Raw genomic sequence first — 18,853 nt, forward strand, 5'->3', positions numbered from 1 at the left:
AAAACCACAGTAAGAAGGACTCACCTACGACAAAATTTTGTCAAAGTCTTCAAACAGAACTTGGGAGATTTAAATAAAAAGCTACTTAACTGCATTTCCAGCATTCTTTAATAAGCTAGGATAATGAAGACTGACAAAATAAAGCTTTATGATTTCTTAAGGGGACTGTAAACAGCAAATACAAACTAATCAGTGCTGCTAAAGTCAAAGATAAACATTCCCTCCCCCCCAAAAAAAAAATTCAGTAGAAGGCCAAACATAAAGATTGTTTTAAAGAAATTTCTGGTTTAAAAATGGTGTAATTTATTGCATTAGGGTTCAGGATGTAAGCAATCCCTTGTACCCCATTAATCATAGAATCATAGAATAGTTAGGGTGGAAAGGACCTCAAGATCACCTAGTTCCAACCCCCCCGCCATGGACAGGGACACCTCACACTAAACCATGCCACCCAAGGCCTCATCCAACCCAGCCTTGAACACCGCCAAGGACGGAGCATTCACAATCTCCCTGGGCAACCCATTCCAGTGCCTCACCACCCTAACAGTAAAGAATTTCTTCCTTAGATCCAGTCTAAACTTTCCCTGTTTAAGTTTTAACCCGTTACCCCTTGTCCTATCACTACAGTTCGTAGCAAAGAGCCCCTCCCCAGCATCCTTATGGGCCCCCTTTAGATACTGGAAGGTCTCCACGCAGCCTTCTCTTCTCCAGGCTGAACAGCCTCAACTTTCTCAGCCTGCCTTCATACGGGAGGTGCTCCAGCCCCCTGATCATCCTGGCGGCCCTCCTCTGGACTTGTTCCAACAGTTCCATGTCCTTTTTATGTTGAGGACAGCAGAACTGTACACAATACTCCAAGTGAGGTCTCATGAGAGCAGAGCAGAGGGGCAGGATCACCTCCTTTGACCTGCTGGTCACGCTCCTCTTGATGCAGCCCAGGATACGGTTGGCTTTCTGGGCTGCGAGTGCACACTGAAGCCGGCTCATGTTCATTTTCTCATTGACCAACACCCCCAAGTCCTTCTCCACAGGGCTGCTCTGAATCTCTTCTTTGCTCAACCTACAGCTGTGCCTGGGATTGCTGTGACCCAGCTGTAGGACCTTGCACTTGTCATGGTTAAACTTCGTAAGGTAAACTTTGTAACATCAGCCCACCTCACAAGCGTGTCGAGGTCCCTCTGGATGGCATTCCTTCCCTCCGGGGTATCAACCGAACCACATAGCTTGGTGTCATCAGCAAACTTGCTGAGGGCGCACTCAATTTCACTGTCCATGTCACCGACAAAGATGTTGAACAAGATCGGTCCCAACATCAATCCCTGAGGGATACCACTCGTAATTATTGATCAGACTGCAGGAAAGCCCAACTCTAAATGACAGTGGTGAATCCCATCTATCTAGAGGTCTTCCCTGGGGCATGGAGGATAATACACTAAATAGGAAATTAGAGCAGAACTGGATGGAACTTACAAGGTGGAGAATGTTCAGCATCTAACATTAAGAAATGATTATACATCCAATCCTATAAACAGGAAGAGAAGAAAGTAGGAAGTAGAAATAAATTTGTGGCATATGTACTTCACAGTTTTGATCAAGTCTCTCAGAAGCTGATGTTGAGGACTGATGACAACAAAGTGAGAAATCCTACTCCATACTGCTGAGATCATCTGATAGCTTGAGAGTTAAGTAAGTGCTCCATACTAAAGAACCTGTCTCTAATCCAAGAGTGAGATAAGAAACAACCATCTGTTCATAGAAATCTCAGATGATGGGTTATGCCTTGAGTCAGACAGTCTTGGACACAGAGACACACAGTACTAAAGGCACTTGGCTAAACTGCAGTGTTTTTTAATTTTATTCCAGAATCCCTTTGAGATCATGAAGGGCCTTCAAAAGAAGTGTCATGAAGCATATGACTTTCAGTAGCCACAGAGCCTTCAGCTTCATTTTTATTTTCTTTTAAGGAGTTAAACATGCCCACAGAACAAACATAGTAAACAGAGTCGTTTCATAAAATATTACTAATGATAACAAGTCAGATGAATACATTCTTTTTTTTTTTTTTAAGTGGAGGACGAGTAAACAGTTGATGTTGCTAATTAACTGTTAACCTTGCATGACTAAGTTTGCCAAAGAGTGACGTAATTAAGAAATTGATGCCACAACCAAGTATGGGATGGATACATCTTTTGCTTTTTTATTTAACTGGAGTAAAGAAAAAGTCTCTAATGTCCTCTGACTGAGTTGAAATGAATGCTCACAGAAAGCCAGTATCATCCTAATACTCAACTGCAGTGTGTCAAACAGTGCTAGCCTTAGCTTTCATAACATGAAGACAGAGACTGGAAGTCTATGTGGACTTAGATCTTAGAATGGTTTGGGTTGGAAAGGACCTTAAGATCATCTAGGTCCAATCCCCCTGCCATGGGCAGGGAAGCTTCACCCTAGACCAGGCTGCCCAAGGCTCTGTCCAACCTGGCCTCCAACACTGCCAGGGATGGAGCATTTATCACTTCTTTGGGCAATCTGCACCAGTGCCTCACCACCCTCACAGTAAAGAACTTCTTCCTTAGATGTAACCTAAACTTCCCCTGTTTAAATTTGAACCCTTTACCCCTTGTCCTATCACTACAGTCCCTGATGAAGAGTCCCTCTCTAGCATCCTTGTAGGCCCTCTTCAGATACTGGAAGGCTGCTATGAGGTCTCCATGCAGCCTTCTCTTCTCCAGGCTGAACAGCCCTAACTTTCTCAGCCTGTCTTCATACAGGAGGTGCTCAAGCTCCCTTATCATCCTTGTGGCCGTCCTCTGGACTTGCTTCAACAGCTCCATGTCCTTCTTATGTTGAGGACACCAGAAGTTCACACAGTACTCCAAGTGTGGTCTCATGAAAGCAGAGTAAAGGGAGAGGATCACCTCCTTCAACCTGCTGGTCACATTTCTTTTGATCCAGCCCAGGATAGTGGGCTGTGAACGCACACCAGATGTTGCATGATTCTGTGATGCAGAGGCTAGGATTGTTAATGAACAGACACCATCACGAGGTAACAGAGCGTCTGCACACTAATTTAGTTTCCAGTACCCAGCATGAGCCTACAAATACTTGGTGGTGTCAAGCTCATTCACAAGATCAGGCTAAAAGGAAATGTGATTTCTCCCAGTGGAAGGCATGAAAAAAAATGTGGTTTGAGTCTTGCATCAGGTGGTGTTGGAACAAAAGCCTGATATTTCCAACATGGTTTCATGAAAGCACTGGCCTAAAGGCCAGCATTAACTCTTTGCCTTAAAATTAATTATGCTTGCTAATACTTCCATCAATCTAGTGCAGTAGTCACCTTTTGTCAGAATAAACACTAATATGACATTTTTCTGTAAAGAAACTGGGAAGTACATTTTGGTATAGTTTCTGATACGCTTTTCCCCTTCAAAGTATTCATTTCATTGTTTTTCAAAACCATATAAATTTAAACTCACAATATATTACAGCAAGGAATTATACATCTTAAATTATTAATTGCATGCCTTATTTTCCCACTATTTGCTAGCTTTATTTGAATGCCCCTTCATACTGGTAGCAGTACAGACTGAACAGCTGACTACTCTTTCCATCCCTCCAGGTCATTCATCATAGCTTTCTCTGCCTTGAGGGACACGACTGTGTCCTTTTGGAGTTCTTAATATGAATTAATTTTACTTGTCAACATATGCATCAACTCTCTCAAAGCACTCCATTAAATTTGCGAAGTATGGTTTTGCTTCAGAGGAAGCACGTTGATTATTAGCCAGGGTAATATTTTATCCTTTATTTCACTAATTTTAGTCTTAGAAAAGCTGCTATTGTTTTCCTCTACAGGGATGTTAAGCTATACTGCATATACCTTTAGACTAATGCTTTATACCTTAAAGCAAACAAGTAAATCAAAACACATGATCAGCATCACATTATCCATCTTAAGACCTCTGCTACCACAGCAGTACAAAACAGAACAAAGCACTTAGTTTCACTGTTTCATCCTTGAGTTCCATCAGAGTTCTTGAGTGAAAAATACCTGGTTCTGAAAATTTATTGTCCATTTTGTCTTCTTCGTAATTTCTTTCCTCTGTCTCTAGTTTGAGACCTATCTTCCATTGAAGACGACAGGATCTCATGTGGGAACAACCTCTACATCCTCCCTTACTGACATATTCTAAAACTTGTCAGAGTTGGAGAAACAGATTTCCTCAAATGCTAGTATGTATGGTAATCTCTGAATGAACTATTTCAGACAATCATGAAGGACAGGCCTTTATAATATCTATCATCTTATACTTACCATTTTTCAAGCTTGCAACACCTAGAGACTGAGCTGAATGAAGTGTCAAACGAACACCAGCATCTTGGATATAAGCCATTGTAGTCATAGGATAGATATTTGCTTGAAGAGGTAACTTGCTCATCGTCAGTCTGGGCTGGATCTGCAGTATGAACATGAACTTAAATAAAACACATTCTTTTTATGCATTTAAATTTCTAAGATCTTTTCAGACATTTATCCCATGTGCTTTGAAGCAAAACCAGCACCAAAGCACTCACTTGACTATATTATTTAGCTTTTTAGAGATTTGTGGCTAAAATTACCACTTTGGAAATGATAACTTCAAGGTACTTTTAGATTCATCAAGAGAACCTACAAAAAAGGAATAATCACAGTTAAAGAATGAGAGAACTTTTTTTCTCCTCTATAGACCAAGCAGTGAATAGATTCAAGGTAGAAGAAAATGAATTGTTGGTTTGTAAAAGGAGTAGTGGAATTCTTGAATAGTACATGATAAATGAGTAGTAGTATTAAAATTATTTTCAAGTTTAAATATTCACTTTTCTGTCTCCAGCAAAATGCAGTACTACACACTAAGTGGAAAAAAGTATTCTCTTACCCAGCAGGTATGGTTTTCATTCTATTTGCAAAACCATTTTTAGCAAGGAAAGAAGATACGTAAAAGAAAATTTTCTTTCTTTTGTATGTGCTGCAGAGTCCCAGACAAGAAAATGGTCACACTATATTTCACATGACACATTACTAATAGGAGAAGTTATTACACTTCAAAATACATCACTTATTTCCACCACAGCAGCAAGCAGTTGTTCACTAGGTCTCAGTTGCTGGACCTTATGCACATCTGGTGTTGTGCTATCCGAAGGCCTCTAATTAAACAGACAAAGCAGAGGGGAAAGAAGGCATGCAGATATACAAGCAACTACATGGCAGCTTGTCATAACTTGCTGTTTACAACTCTTATGTTAAAAAGGATATAAAGGAATATTTAACAAAATTCCTGAAAGAAAACAGTTGCTACTTTATCTTGTCTAAATCAAATTTTATAATACATACATTTTAAAAGCTTTCCTTTAAAGTGATTAATGGAGTTTAATGTTAGAGTTTGACTAAATTTGACTCAAACTCTTTATAATCAGAAGTATTAAGACAGCCAAAACCTGACACCCTAGACTTTTATAGTTAATAGACTATAATTACCTGATATCCATTAAGATCAGTAAAGAATTTATTTTCACTGTTTATGTCAGATGAAATTCTCATTGCAAGCTCACGATTATATTCTCCTCTAATATCCACAATACTGGAAACTTCAACAGACTGGCCTTCCAAACCTACATAAAAAAGACGCATTTAAAACCTCTCAATTTCAAAATGTGATTGCCAGATATATACGGATGACTGCACTCCCAGGTTTTTCTTTTCTGTTGTATTTAACCAAATACTTGAAGCTGGTTCAGTTATGTACAACAGTACTTCTAATTCCGTACTCATGGAACAGATTTTGAAACCTTCATCTAAGTAGAAAAGAAAAATAATTAATGAAAATAGCCAATGCGGGTTCCAGAAAATCAGTCAGAAAGAGCACATAACTATTAAGTTCTACCTTTAGCACTTAATACACTGGAGCAAGACCTAGTCATTTACTGCTCTTTCTGACTCTTAAATGGCTGTCACTATTCACAGATAAGAATGAAGTTACCAGCTTCTTGGCAGCAACTGTTCCACTGAGCCAGTCAGCTGTTTTAATCAAAATGGGAACAATGAATTAAGTAGCTGCACAGAACCACAACCATGACAAAAGTCTTTGTTGATGGGGAACAGACACATAATTATTAAAATAAGGATTAAGTAACTGAAAAGCAGACAGATGTTCAGTGAGATTTTTTTCCTACAGTGCTTCACACTGAAAACTGAATACCTTTAATAATAACCTGTCAATTTGAAATAGTGTGAGATACAGTTTGGACTGGAATCATTCCATCATTCAGCATAACCACGTCTACCCTTTCTGGACTAAAAATTGTTGAAAGAATTCTGCCAAGCAGAACAGATATGAAATACCTCTTTGTAGTAAGATTACAGATTGTGTTGTGCTCATCTGACAGATTGTAAACAGAAGATGGTAGAAAGTAAGGGACTGATTAACCATCTTAGCTCTTTAAAACTTCACAGTATTTAAAAATCTTAGATATCATTATTTATTTTTTTTCCCCCCAACAGTTCCCTATCTGTCAACCCGGAAGCACTGCACATTACTCTGGGTCCTGAACTGTAGAATCTATAGCAGAAAGAAAAATACTTCTGAATAATATTCCTAGATTCTGAAGCATGTGGACAGAGGTTAGGACTTCTTTTTCCTTCTACACATACAGTTCTCAAAATAATTTGAGTTCTGTTTGAGAACATGTTGGAAGAGTTTCCTTAAGGTCTTTACTTTGCTGAAATCTGAACCAAACACTGAACTTCACGCAACGGAATGCTGTGAGAGACTGAACTGAAAAAATGAGACTCCACTATCCATTGTCTCAAAGATTGGTATGAGAAGCTGAGATGGGATTCCATCATTCACTGTCTGAGAGATGGCTGGGAGGAGTTAAGACCCCAATGTCCATTACCTGACAGAAGGTGTGAGGCACTGAAATGGGATTCCAGGGTCCACTGCCTGAGAGATGGGTGGGGGAGCTGAGGTAAGACTCTTCTGTCCATTATCTCAAGGAGTGGTGTGAGCAATTTTTGTCCATTATCCCAAGAATTGCTACAGACATGTGAAGTTGCAGAGCTGGCTGCAACGCCAATGGAACTGGTCCACCAGGAATGTGCAGTACATTACATAAAGAACAGAGGTACTCCCCCCAACTCATAATAAATGGGGGAAAAGGTAATCGCCATGAAAGACACCCTCCACGAGGACACCCTCCATGGGGACACCACCTCCAATGACTACTATGGACCCTTGGGGCCACTCTCCTCTGATGCAGACTACCAATCCTGGGGACTCCCACCACCGAGGATGACTACTATGGACCCACGGGACACCACTGGATCCATGGTGATGACCATCTCTCTCTGTATCCCAAATTCTTGCTTCACTTCTTTTTTCTGATCTGTCCTATTGCTATCTCTTGTTTATACTGATTTCCTTTTTATAATAATTGTCTTTTTGTAATAAACAAACTGATGGATTATGGTACTTGGCCTTGTTTGGGTCTTAATTTCACTCTTGGGATCACGAGTGAAATAGGTCTGACACTGGGATTTTCTCCAGTTGGACAATGACAGACACTGAAAGTGTCTGCTTGCTTCAGCTTTTATATTATTATTTAGTATGTAAAATGCAGTCAGAGTTGTGATTTTGCCACTTAATTGTGTTTAAAATCTGAATGCGAACTGCAGCAGTGCCAGCAATTGTTAAAATTTCAACATTTACCTATGGCTATTATAACACAGTGCTAAATGAAAAACATTCAATTCAGGTCATTATTTTTATTTTCTGAGACCTTATCTGGAAAACATGGATCTATATGTTTCACTTCTGATGCTCTTAGCCATGGATTTTCCAACTATTTTAAAGTAGCACTATTAAAGCACGAATACATTGATCAAGGATATAATATTCTAGTTCATAATTTTAAAATGACCAAACCATGACTTACTCTCAGCTCTTTTCTACTACATAATTTAAAATAAAAATTCAATTATGAAGACAATAAAACATACGAAGCTTCTGATGAAAATATTAACAATCATTCTGATATCAAAATCAAGATGCCAACAGAAGCAGAAAAGGTTAAGAATCACTCATTGGTAAATTACTGTACGGAGTTGTCAAGCCAGAGTATTTTCTGCTCAAAATCAATAGGATTCTAAAGCCAAAAGGGCAAAAGCAGTGTTTTACCAAAATTGCTGAAGAAGCCGTAAGATTTACAAGTACTGTCCAACAGCCGGATTAGCCACACAATCAAGCTTTCCACTCTTTGGCAAGCAGGTAGGTTACAACAGGAGTATCACAACTTTATTTAAAAACAAAATGTATGTGTACACATACACGTATGTATTTCTCTCCACTTGCTTTGTTACTGTACATATTTAGTAAAACTTCTTTTAATTGAAGCAATACTATATAAATAACTTCCATTACAAATCCCAGGAAACATACCTCAGCAAAACAATGATGTAAAATCATCCATTTTTAAACTTTGAAAAAGGCCATTTCATAGAAAGAAATTAAAATAAAAACATACCATAAAAGTAAACAAAGAAAATACGTAAATAATTGCATCATTTTTCCCTTATAAAAGCTGAGAGCATGGTACAGGACTTCACCATGATGACTGAATAGGTAATGGTTTAAGTACTGAAACAGTACGATGTACTGAAAGTTGTCCAAAAAAGGGATTATAAAAACCCTAGATAGTGCACTCAAAATGAAAGTTAAGCTTTCATTTAGGAATTTGCAAGCAGGTGATTTCCACTGACAACTCATTTTCTGTGAACTGTGAAATGGAAGTGTAATACTTCTGGCATGCACTTTACTAACTAATTAAAGCAAACACACACATACAAAAACAAACAAACAAAACAACAAAAACAAGCAAACAAACAAAAAGAGACTACAAAGAAATCCATTTAAAACAAAACCAACCAACCTCACCCAAACAAAGAAACAGACTTTTCAGCCTTCTTACTTCCCATCACTACAGTAAACATCCTCCTTATGTAAGTTTCCTCCCTGGTAACAAGCTTAATTTACTGAAGCCTACACAGCAAAGTAACTTTCTTTTCACATTTTGGCAATCTGGCGCATATTGACCTCAACGTACTTTTTATTTTTATTTAAGCCCATTCTACATACTAGTCACATAAAAAAAAAAAATAATTTTTTTTTTTGCATATAAATGTATTTCCTCACGCTCTTCAACAAGAAATTACTATGTAACATCTTGGTTTGTATTCATAAGGAATGTGATCTACAGTTTGATTTAGAACTATTGCATCAGGCGAGCTAGCAATTTAACTCTGATCGGTATATGGCATATTAAGTAAACATACAAACTACAAACTTCAAAGCATGTACTTATGTAATAAAAAATGAGGCATCTGAATAAAGAAATATTACTTCTAAAAAAAACCAAAAAGCCACCCATGAGTTTTGTGGCTACAAAGTAGGTATTGCTGGCAATGCTATGTTTAAAACCCAAAAGGAACAAGCAAAAGAGCAAGGGAGACTTTCAAAGTACTTATAGCTCAATTATTTGTCTTTGAAGGTATTTAGAAAAATAATTAGATATGATAAATAAGATTTTTAAAAACATACAATTTTGACAGTACAGTAAAGTAAATGGTAATATAAAGCTTGCTTAAGTTCCTTCAAGTGTTGAAAATACTAAGCCAATCTTTCTGTATTTCAGAAAAATTTCATCCAAATAGATGAACAACTGAAAATACATGTTTCCTACTTCAATTACAAAACAATACCCTTCAGCATTTATGTCAATTTTCAGGAAAATTACTTCACATAATTGCACCGTGATTTCCTCCCTGGTTTTCATTCTTCACTGGCCAATTTAATCACCAACTTTGGAAGGGTGCAGTTTCAAAAGTTACTGTTCTGTAATTTTCTTGGAAATAAGTTGTTGAACAGTATAGAAAGAAAAAAATGCAAGCCTTACTGAAGGAAAACCAAGAAGAACAAAAATGAAGTTATATTCATTTCAGTTCAGAAGTCAGTATGCCAGTGTTTAGTGCTGACTCTGTCACAAGATCTTCCAAGCAGATAATGGACATAAAGAGGAAGCTCACAGATAATTAAAGCATGCCTACAGTTGTGGAGTAAACCAGGCTTCACTATTAATGTCCTTAAGATATAAACTTTACATTCTTTGTGACTTCAGAGAAGATATTGTTCTACCTCCGTCAGTAGGTTTGAAACTATAAAAGAAACCATGTTTCTACCTCATCTCATCTCTATGTTTCTACCTCACCCATTTTCATAATTTACAGCTATCTACAGCACGCAGATCACCCAGTAAAGTTCAGGACTCCCTAGCAGGTAAAAGCCAAGACTGCAGCGAATGAAAAATAACTACTGAGACTGACAAAATATTACATTCTTACCCTGGACTTTATACAGTCGCATGGTATGTGTCACATGGTTGAAAAAACATACAACTTCTGAGAAAATCCTTCCATGAGCAACTCTTATGGTAGGTGGGTCTGTAAAAATGTAAGGCTAGAAAAAGAAAGTTAGAATAATTGTGTTGAAAGCTTTGCATAAAAGTAGTGCCAATAAATTAGATTATTTAAAAATACAACCTGAAATTCAGCAACTTCTCTTCAGAGCCTCACTTTTCCTTTAGCTAAAATTAGGATAACCCTCATTACATATCTTACTGATATTTTATGAGGATTAATAGATACAAGGCCTACAGACAAAGTATTAATATTTACAAACATCTGGATTACTCTTTCTTGCTAGCAAAATCATACTTGCTAACCAGTAATCAAATACTGTAGTTTCGTATCCTGTGGCAGATGGTTTAACTGTGTGTTTCATTTGCTCACAGTCTACTGCATCAGTAGTGCACACTGCATGAGGAAAGATTCCTCTACACTGTCTTGTGGATCAGTGTGCGTATCCTTTTCAACATAAAAGAGAAAGCTTTTTCTTCATCAAAAGCAGCTACAGTTGCCATGGGAGCCCTCTGGAAGGCAAGGTAGTGGTGGAAACCATTAAGCGACCTCAAAAGGAATACTGGCTTCTTACTAATACTTCTCAAAGACTAGCAGAAATTCCACCTATCCATAGCCAAACCAAAGAGACACAAAATATTTTCCCATGTAGTTAACGGTATTTCGTGACTGCCATATAAGCAAACGATAACTTTTTTTTAAAACAGTTGATCCCAAATGGAACCACATACACCATATAGAAATACAAGGATATCTACAAAGGTAAAAATGGGTTAAATATTAAGTGTGTACAAAGCCGAAACTGAAAATACAGAAAATACAACACGTTATTACTACTGTAGGGTAACAACAATGAACAACGACTTCACTGAAACCAACCCCCAACAAAATACTCAAAAAACAAGTCATTTGGAATAATCTAAGCAGAAAGCTTTTAGAGGGTGGCTGTCTTCCTCCTGTATGTACTAATATTGAAGGAGGACAGATCATGCTCTTTCTTCATCAGCAAGAAAATCAAAGATCAAATGTATCTTGAAGAAGAGAGGAAATAAATGCTACACACACAGAGACAAAAGTCAGAGAAGAACAAGTACATGCCCAAATCATCGTATCTTCTTCTTCAAGCATGTAACTGTATGCATATTCATGGAGAAGATTTCAAGAAATATTATGAAAAAAAGAAGAAACTGAAAGTGACTTTCAAAGACTCTAAGTCTGCTTTTCTACTCACATATTTACTCCTACAGCTTCAGACAGAACCCTGTTTAATAGAAGTTTTGCCCAAGATCCAAGAGGGAACTCTGCAGCTGTCAACTACAGAAATACTTTGCACAGGAGTTTGGAAGAGGAATCACAGTTGTTTACACTTCAGTAAGATGGGTTGTTTCAGGAAGAGAAGGATTTTTCTAATGATGATCTTACAGCAATGTTTTATCCAGTGAATTTCACCAGAACTATCCAGGACCAGACCAGCAAAATGGAGAGATACTGGATGAGTGACAAAGGAATGCAAAATGCTGTGCGGTTATTAAAAAAAAAAAAAAGAAAAAGAAAAAAGTTACCTGGATTACAGTTCTACAACAACAACAAATAATAATGAAGGAACCCCATTCCATCAAACTTACTAGTATAAAACATGATGGTGACATTGACAACAACTACCAAAATACATTTTTTAAATAAAAGTAGACAGCAGAAGTGAGATACATTTAACAGCTCTCAGATTCTGGTATATTGCCACAAACGCTAGGTTCACACACCAGAGTCTCCAAGCTGCTCATGTAGCCAGATCTGCTCCCCAGCTGAAGATATACGGGAATGATATGGAAAGATGAGGTGATAGAAAAGGAATTAAGTGTCATTTTGCAGATACCATCTGAAACTATTTTTTTAAAACCATAATTTGTGATTCCAGTAGCACATGCATTGAGAGAAATATATCAAACCAGTTTGCAAGCCTCCAATTCAGACACAGTATGGGGAAAAGTTACAAATGAGGAAGGAAGTTACAAATGCACAGCCTATCAATGCTTTTGGGGGTTAGACAATTCTTGCTGATACAGTGGAGACAGTATGTGTATTTGAGTTCTCGAGGATGCCTGTTGCTTCCTGATTGCTGGGCAAGCAGAAAAATTGAAGGAAAAAAAGAAGGTACTGAGAGAACAGGGAAGCCTCTTAATTCATAATTAGTGCCTAGAAAAGCACTAATCCTAGAAAGTGATTTCTTGATAGTCATCTGGAGACACACTTTCTTCAGAATCTGTAACCAGACAGCTGACTGGGTTTGCCACACTGAAAACATTTCAGTGAATCAGGATTTTAAGCAAAAAAACATCTTTATGCACTGAATGAGCATCTATTCTAGTATCATTGTGAAGATCCTTGGTCAGATGTACAAAGGCCTGTGAAACAACCCTAGTCCTGGTCCTGAAATACAGAAATACTTTTGATGTAAAAATGACTAAGATGCAGAAATAGGCCTCTTACTACTCAGACACAAACCACTTTCTCTTTTCAGTGGAAGGAACAATGATAGAGCTATTTGAAAAAGTCAGTGGATAAATGCCATGGTCTGAATACAGTATTTACTCTGACTTTGAGTGGGAGCCTGGCCTAAATGATCTCCCAGCAGGAAGGATTCTATGATTAATCAGACCTTAAATTAGAAATAAAAATATTTGGGTCTCATGTCCAGCGGTAGTCTCAACAGTCCACTTCCTAAATGGTTAAAATTAATAGTTACTGCAAGATCTGTCTGTTCCCTTCACCTCCCCTGGAATGAGTTCCACCGCATGAGATTCAGCAGCTTGCTGTGGCAGTTCTGGAGAGCCTTGAAAGCAGTATTTTCAGAAACAGAACAAGAACAACAGAACAATGGGTCAAAGGGTCCAGAAGCTATTTTTCAGTATCATATTCAGGAGAAATATGACAACACCTTGAAAGAAGTGCAGGGGGAGAGCAAAGCTAGATATTTTAAGGGAATACTTGGAGCAAAATAATATCCCATAGCTCCCTAGGATATCTTAAAACATTTGGCTTCAAATTGGGGGCCAAAGTGTCATGGGACACAGGATAACTGGAGAAATGCCTTCACTTGAAGGTTTACTGGCAGAGAAACTGTCATGGAATGTTACAGCCCAAAGGCATAAAGCACAGGCAATAAGCCTCCCCTCTTGTAGTCAAGTGAAGCACTATTAACCATCTTGCTATGGCCTGGAAATTGCTGGCAGTGCAGCACACTCTGTTGGCATAGAAGTCAAATAAACTATGCTCAGAGGAAAGTTTTGTAACACAGGCTGAATTGCTTTTGATATGCCTGAGGTTTTTGGGGACAAAAACTCCACAAAACCGAAAACAAAACAACACCCGTCCCCGCATCCCCCCCAGAAAAACCCAAACAAACCCAACAACCCAAAAAACCTAAAGACAAAACCTTCAAGTTGCTTCTGAATAACAGATAAGCCTTCATTTGGCAGCATTTGAGATTAGACTGGGCAGGAGGAGTGGCTGGGTCAAAGGCTTTGAGTACTCAAGAATTGTGTTGTAAGAATTATGTGGCTGGAAAGAGACAGTTGTAATTTTAATATTTTTGTCTCCAAAAGCAACCCCACCAATATGTGAGCAGATTTTCAAATGACAAATGTGATGCTTAAGGAAAATATGTAGCACCAAGAAGGGAACAGACACTTCAAGGCAGATGATTCTTCAGTATTGTGAGCACCCTCCAGGTAACAGTGCCTGCAGACTTGTCTTTTCCTATATCAGGCATGCAAAACCAAGGAAAGCATTAAAAGTAAGAATACTGTGCTTGGATGATGATCCTCTGCCCCTTCAACAGAGAAGATGTGAAGGTGGATACAGAGGGATACTCTGAATGGAGATTCTTTTCTGGGCAGTGGAACATCCAAATCTCTCTCACAAAAACACGGAAAGGTACCACTGTCTTTTCCTTTGGTTTGAAGGCCAAAAATCGAGATAAACTCAGGTATGTGTTCTTTGCCAAGGACCAGAGGCAACAGGTAATCCTAACAGATTAAAAAAGGGACTGTTGTGAAAGAAGTTTCTTGAAGCTAGTAGCAGCAGCTTTAACTATGCAAGTCAGAGATCATCATCAGTAAGGGAAGTCCAACCACGGAGACAAAGTGTGAAGAGATGAAAAGGGAGAAAAGCTCTTGCACTAGAGATCCTGCAGTATAAAAATGAAAAAATAAAATAATCTTTTAATAGTCTGTTAATACATAAGTACTTACAGCAGCTAGTACATACATGTGTGCATAGACACAGCTGTCTGAGAAAGAATCACAAACCTCAAAACATGTGCCTCTAGGAGACACTGCTAGAGAAAAGGATAGTATTCTGTTCACTTCCAGGCTCATTGACATATATAACAACAACAAAATAGAGTTATTACCCTTTCTTATTTCCTGAAGTGGCAGACATACACTCCTAGTTTGCCTCCTGCAAACTTAAGTTTCCCCAGGAGAAATCTGGCAAAAGAAATATACTGCAAACTAGCTAGTTTCTTAAAATTGTTCATTATTCATCACTTGCTTTCTGAAATACCACCCTTCCAGTTTCAGAAGTGGCACAGTACAGTCCATATGGTAATTAGGTCAGTGCAAGAACAGTCACATCTGAATTTCCAACTTGAAAACTAACTGAATTATGCTGTTGCCCTCCAATAATTATGCAGCTAAAATTACTGATAACCCTAGACAACCAAATTGGAACAGTTGCCTACAACTCTGTCTTTACCTTTATTGTAATTGAGACTTGGTATCTTAATTACTGTAGCAAAATACATTTGCTGATATTTGCTAAGTAAGTGCTACACTGTGAACTGGAACCCCCTCATTCACACGTTAAAGAAATCTTAAGAATCAGAAAAGTGAAGAAATGCAGAAATGAATCAAGTATGTCCTATACATTTTCTCCAGAGGAAGTGAAAGAACTTACTTTCTTGATAGTGAACAGTCACATGTCACTGGATTTCTTGCAGGTGCAGCATCTTATTTTAGGTTTTTTTGTGAATCATAAACATTCTGTAGATTTTCAAATTAATGCTCGCTTTTTACCCAAATCTAGGATTATGAAGTCCTACCAATCATGTCAACAACTGATATCATTATTTCTAGCCATACAGCTCTGTTTTGTTGCTGGGGAAATTAGCTCTTCCAATCTTTATGAATGCATGAACTTACTCCAAGATTAGAACCTCGTCTCAAATGGAAGATTTACCTTGGCATCTCCATCTGGTAAGAAGAGATAAGCTCCACTTTTATCCCGGTTACTTGTAGTTCCATACCAAGCAAACTCCACCTTTATTTGATGATTTTTACCATCTTCTTTAGTACTTATTTTCTAAGGATAGAGAATCATGTTTAAAATAGATGACATATGTAGGATTCCACATATAAAACCAGAAGTTCTTTAAAAAGTAAAACATGTGTTTTGAAATATAATAGAACACACCTCCAGTAATCCAGACATTCCAGAAAACCACAGTTTCATGTAAGTGTTTTCCAAGATTATATTATCCACAGAATACTCCATCTCTTTTATTTTGAAAAGTCTGTCTGGCTTCTCCTGCCTGCTCTTCCTCATATATATATTATACTCTGCTAAAACTGCTTCTGAACTCTGAACCTCCAAAAGCTGGTAAACTCCAAGCCCCAGAGGTGGTAGATGTGCCACAAAAGAGATCTGTTGGGAGCAAATAAGAAGGCGTTATTAAAAATATCAAAGTGACAACTTTTTATACTGTATTTATGCTCAGCATAACTTCTTTTGCTTTCGTAATTTTAGGATGGCAGAATTTTTCCCATATTGCATAAATGAATATGAAATCATAAGCGACATTCTAAAATGAACAGCTGAAGTAAGTTAATAAAAATTAACAAACAAAAATGTCTGCATTGCTAATTTCCTTAGCATCAAGATCACTGTTGTATTAATGCAATAACGGTTTTGAAGCTTTTTTAAAAAGAATGTCAGCTGTTATGTGCAGTTCTGAGCTTATCTGCTGTGCACTGAAGATGCACGTATGGTGTATCAAGTGCACACAGACCCTACTTTGGGTTAGAATGGACCTTAAAAGATCATCTAGTTCCAACCCCTCTGCCATTGGCACATACATGATTTATATTCTTTAAAGGAACTAGTTTCTCTCTGCTATAAAGTGAAATTCAAAATTATTTAAATTATAAGTTGCATTTAAAAATCCGCAATATTAAATAGCAAAATATAAGGCAACTGTCTCAATTTTAGCCTTTGGTTATTTAGGAGCTATAATTGCACAGAAGGAACAGTTATATAAAAGGTAAATCTCCAAAGCAATCTGCTTAAAATTTGAGGTGCAGATATGTAATTTTATTTCTTCTTCAGGCAACTGTGTTACATTTTTTCATAGTAACTCATATGGTGTGATGTTTTAATATCAACATGTTAGCTATCACTGAGCACCCCCTATGAAGCATCGAGGCCTTTTCTGCTCCTCAACCCATCCAAACCAGTGAGCAGGCTGGGTGTACACAAGAAGCTGGAAAGATACACAGGCAGGACAGCTGACTCAAGGGATATCCCATACCATATGGCATCATGCTCAGCATATAAAGCTGGGGGAAGGGAAGGAGCCGGGGGATGTTTGAAGTGATGGCGTTTGTCCTCCCAAGTAACTGTTAGACATGATGAAGCCCTGCTTTCCTGGAGATGGCTGAACTCCTGCCTGACCACGGGAACTGGTGAATGAATTTTTGCTTTGCTTGTGTGTGTGTCTTTACCTGTTGAACTGTCTCTACCTCAACGCACACATTTTATCATTGTTACCTTTCAGTTCTCTCCTCCATCTCACTGGGGGCAGTGAATGAGCAGCTGTGTGTGGCTGAGCTGCTGGCCAGGTTTAAACCACAATAATTATGCCTTTGCAAGATAACTGAGAGACACTTACTGAATTATCTTTTGCAGGAATATTATCCTGAAACAAGTACAACTTGGCTCCCAGGTCAAAATCAATCAGACTTGAGAATGTAAGCCCGAAAGTAAAACAGTACTATTACAGTAGTACAGTACTATATACCACTAAGAATTTAAAGTACAGTTTCTGATGTGTGATCAATGAGAACAATCTTCTATAATGACGCAGGATTCAAGAGTTCTCAAAAACTTTGTTTAAAACCAAAACCAAGAAAAGCTGTCTGTCTAGTGTGAGTAGAGCAGTAATGGAGATTGCTATCCAGCCTCTGTATCTGGAAGACAAAATGACAAAAAAAACCCCAAAAAAACCCAACCCACAAACAAACAAAAAAAACCCCAATCCACTAAACCAAACACCAAAAAAACCAGATCTAACTGCTTAAGCCATTGCACTTAGAAAACCGTTCTGCTGGAGTGCTTCAGCACATACAGACTGTGTATAGCTGTGTGTATAGACTATCACCTGAAGGAAAAAGCTTCATCAAATTAGGGGAAAACCACACATATCCAATATTTTCTCTTTACATAGCTAAAACTGATCCTTTAAATGTTATCAAACTTCTGTGATGTGTTTAATGTGATGAACATTAATGCTAAGTATGCATGTTTATGTTGAATGGCATTATCTGCAGAAGACAGAATTGCCAATATTTAAAATATGCTTTCCATTTTCTTCGGTTGAGAAACTATAATGTCTGTCAAAAAAAACAACTTTAATGCTTTTTACTCAAAGTAGCATACCTGATATGCTTCATGTGAAACTGTAGTTGCTCCATTCCAAACAGCACTAATCTGGACAGTAACAGGTTTTCCCAAAGGAGATAATAATTTAACTCTGGGTGAATTCACACTGACTGATACCACTGAAAATCGCTCTTGTTCCATAGGATTATATATCAAAAGGTATCTGCAAAAACATATTTGACAAATTATCTTTTGGCAAACAAAGTTCCTCCTTCTGGTTTAATATTTATTCACATAAATCTTACATACAGAGCATTAAAACAAGGTTAGAACAACAAGTACATACCACAACAAATAAATATGCAAAACATAACCAGGAAACAATGGATATTTAACATCCATTCTTGACAGATCTTCTTTTCTTAATGCTATCATTTTTCCAAGCAATTTTGAAAATACCTTATGCTAAAAACACATGTATTTCCCATTTTAACTACTAAAGAATCGCTACTAACAAATGCAAGCACAATCAAGATATTTAAGGGCATTTTGAATTTACTTTTTAGGCTGAACTATAAACCTTTTCGCCACAGTTGTCTTCCCTTTAACGTAATAGAGAAACACTTAAGTAATGGACAATACCTGTTGTATATACACAGAATCGTAGAATGGTTTGGGTTAGAATGGACTTTA

At 37.7% G+C, this 18,853-nt stretch overlaps 1 protein-coding gene across 13 annotated transcripts in view; it reads right to left on the bottom strand.

Annotated features, from left to right (window-relative positions):
- Positions 1-18,853, bottom strand: part of MAN2A1 (mannosidase alpha class 2A member 1) — a 116,984-nt gene that overhangs the window by 30,220 nt on the left and 67,911 nt on the right. For 7 of the 13 annotated variants that reach the window (XR_013958704.1, XR_013958707.1, XM_080637156.1 and 4 more), the window contains 6 exons: positions 18,218-18,383; positions 15,977-16,207; positions 15,743-15,865; positions 10,430-10,544; positions 5,513-5,646; positions 4,313-4,454 (listed from right to left, as the gene is read on the bottom strand). Coding sequence is in view for 9 of the 13 variants with exons in the window: in XM_080637156.1 (XP_080493282.1) it covers positions 4,313-4,454; positions 5,513-5,646; positions 10,430-10,544; positions 15,743-15,865; positions 15,977-16,207; positions 18,218-18,383 (911 nt within the window). In the remaining 4 variants the exon portion in view is untranslated. Of the gene's footprint in view, positions 1-1,169; positions 1,320-4,312; positions 4,455-5,008; positions 5,182-5,512; positions 5,647-10,429; positions 10,545-15,742; positions 15,866-15,976; positions 16,208-18,217; positions 18,384-18,853 lie in introns of those variants that run through there. The other 6 variants (XR_013958705.1, XR_013958706.1, XM_080637159.1 and 3 more) reach the window with 5 other exon arrangements.

This window comes from Psittacula echo, assembly GCF_963264785.1.
Source record: "Psittacula echo genome assembly, chromosome: Z".
NCBI lineage: Eukaryota > Metazoa > Chordata > Aves > Psittaciformes > Psittacidae > Psittacula > Psittacula echo.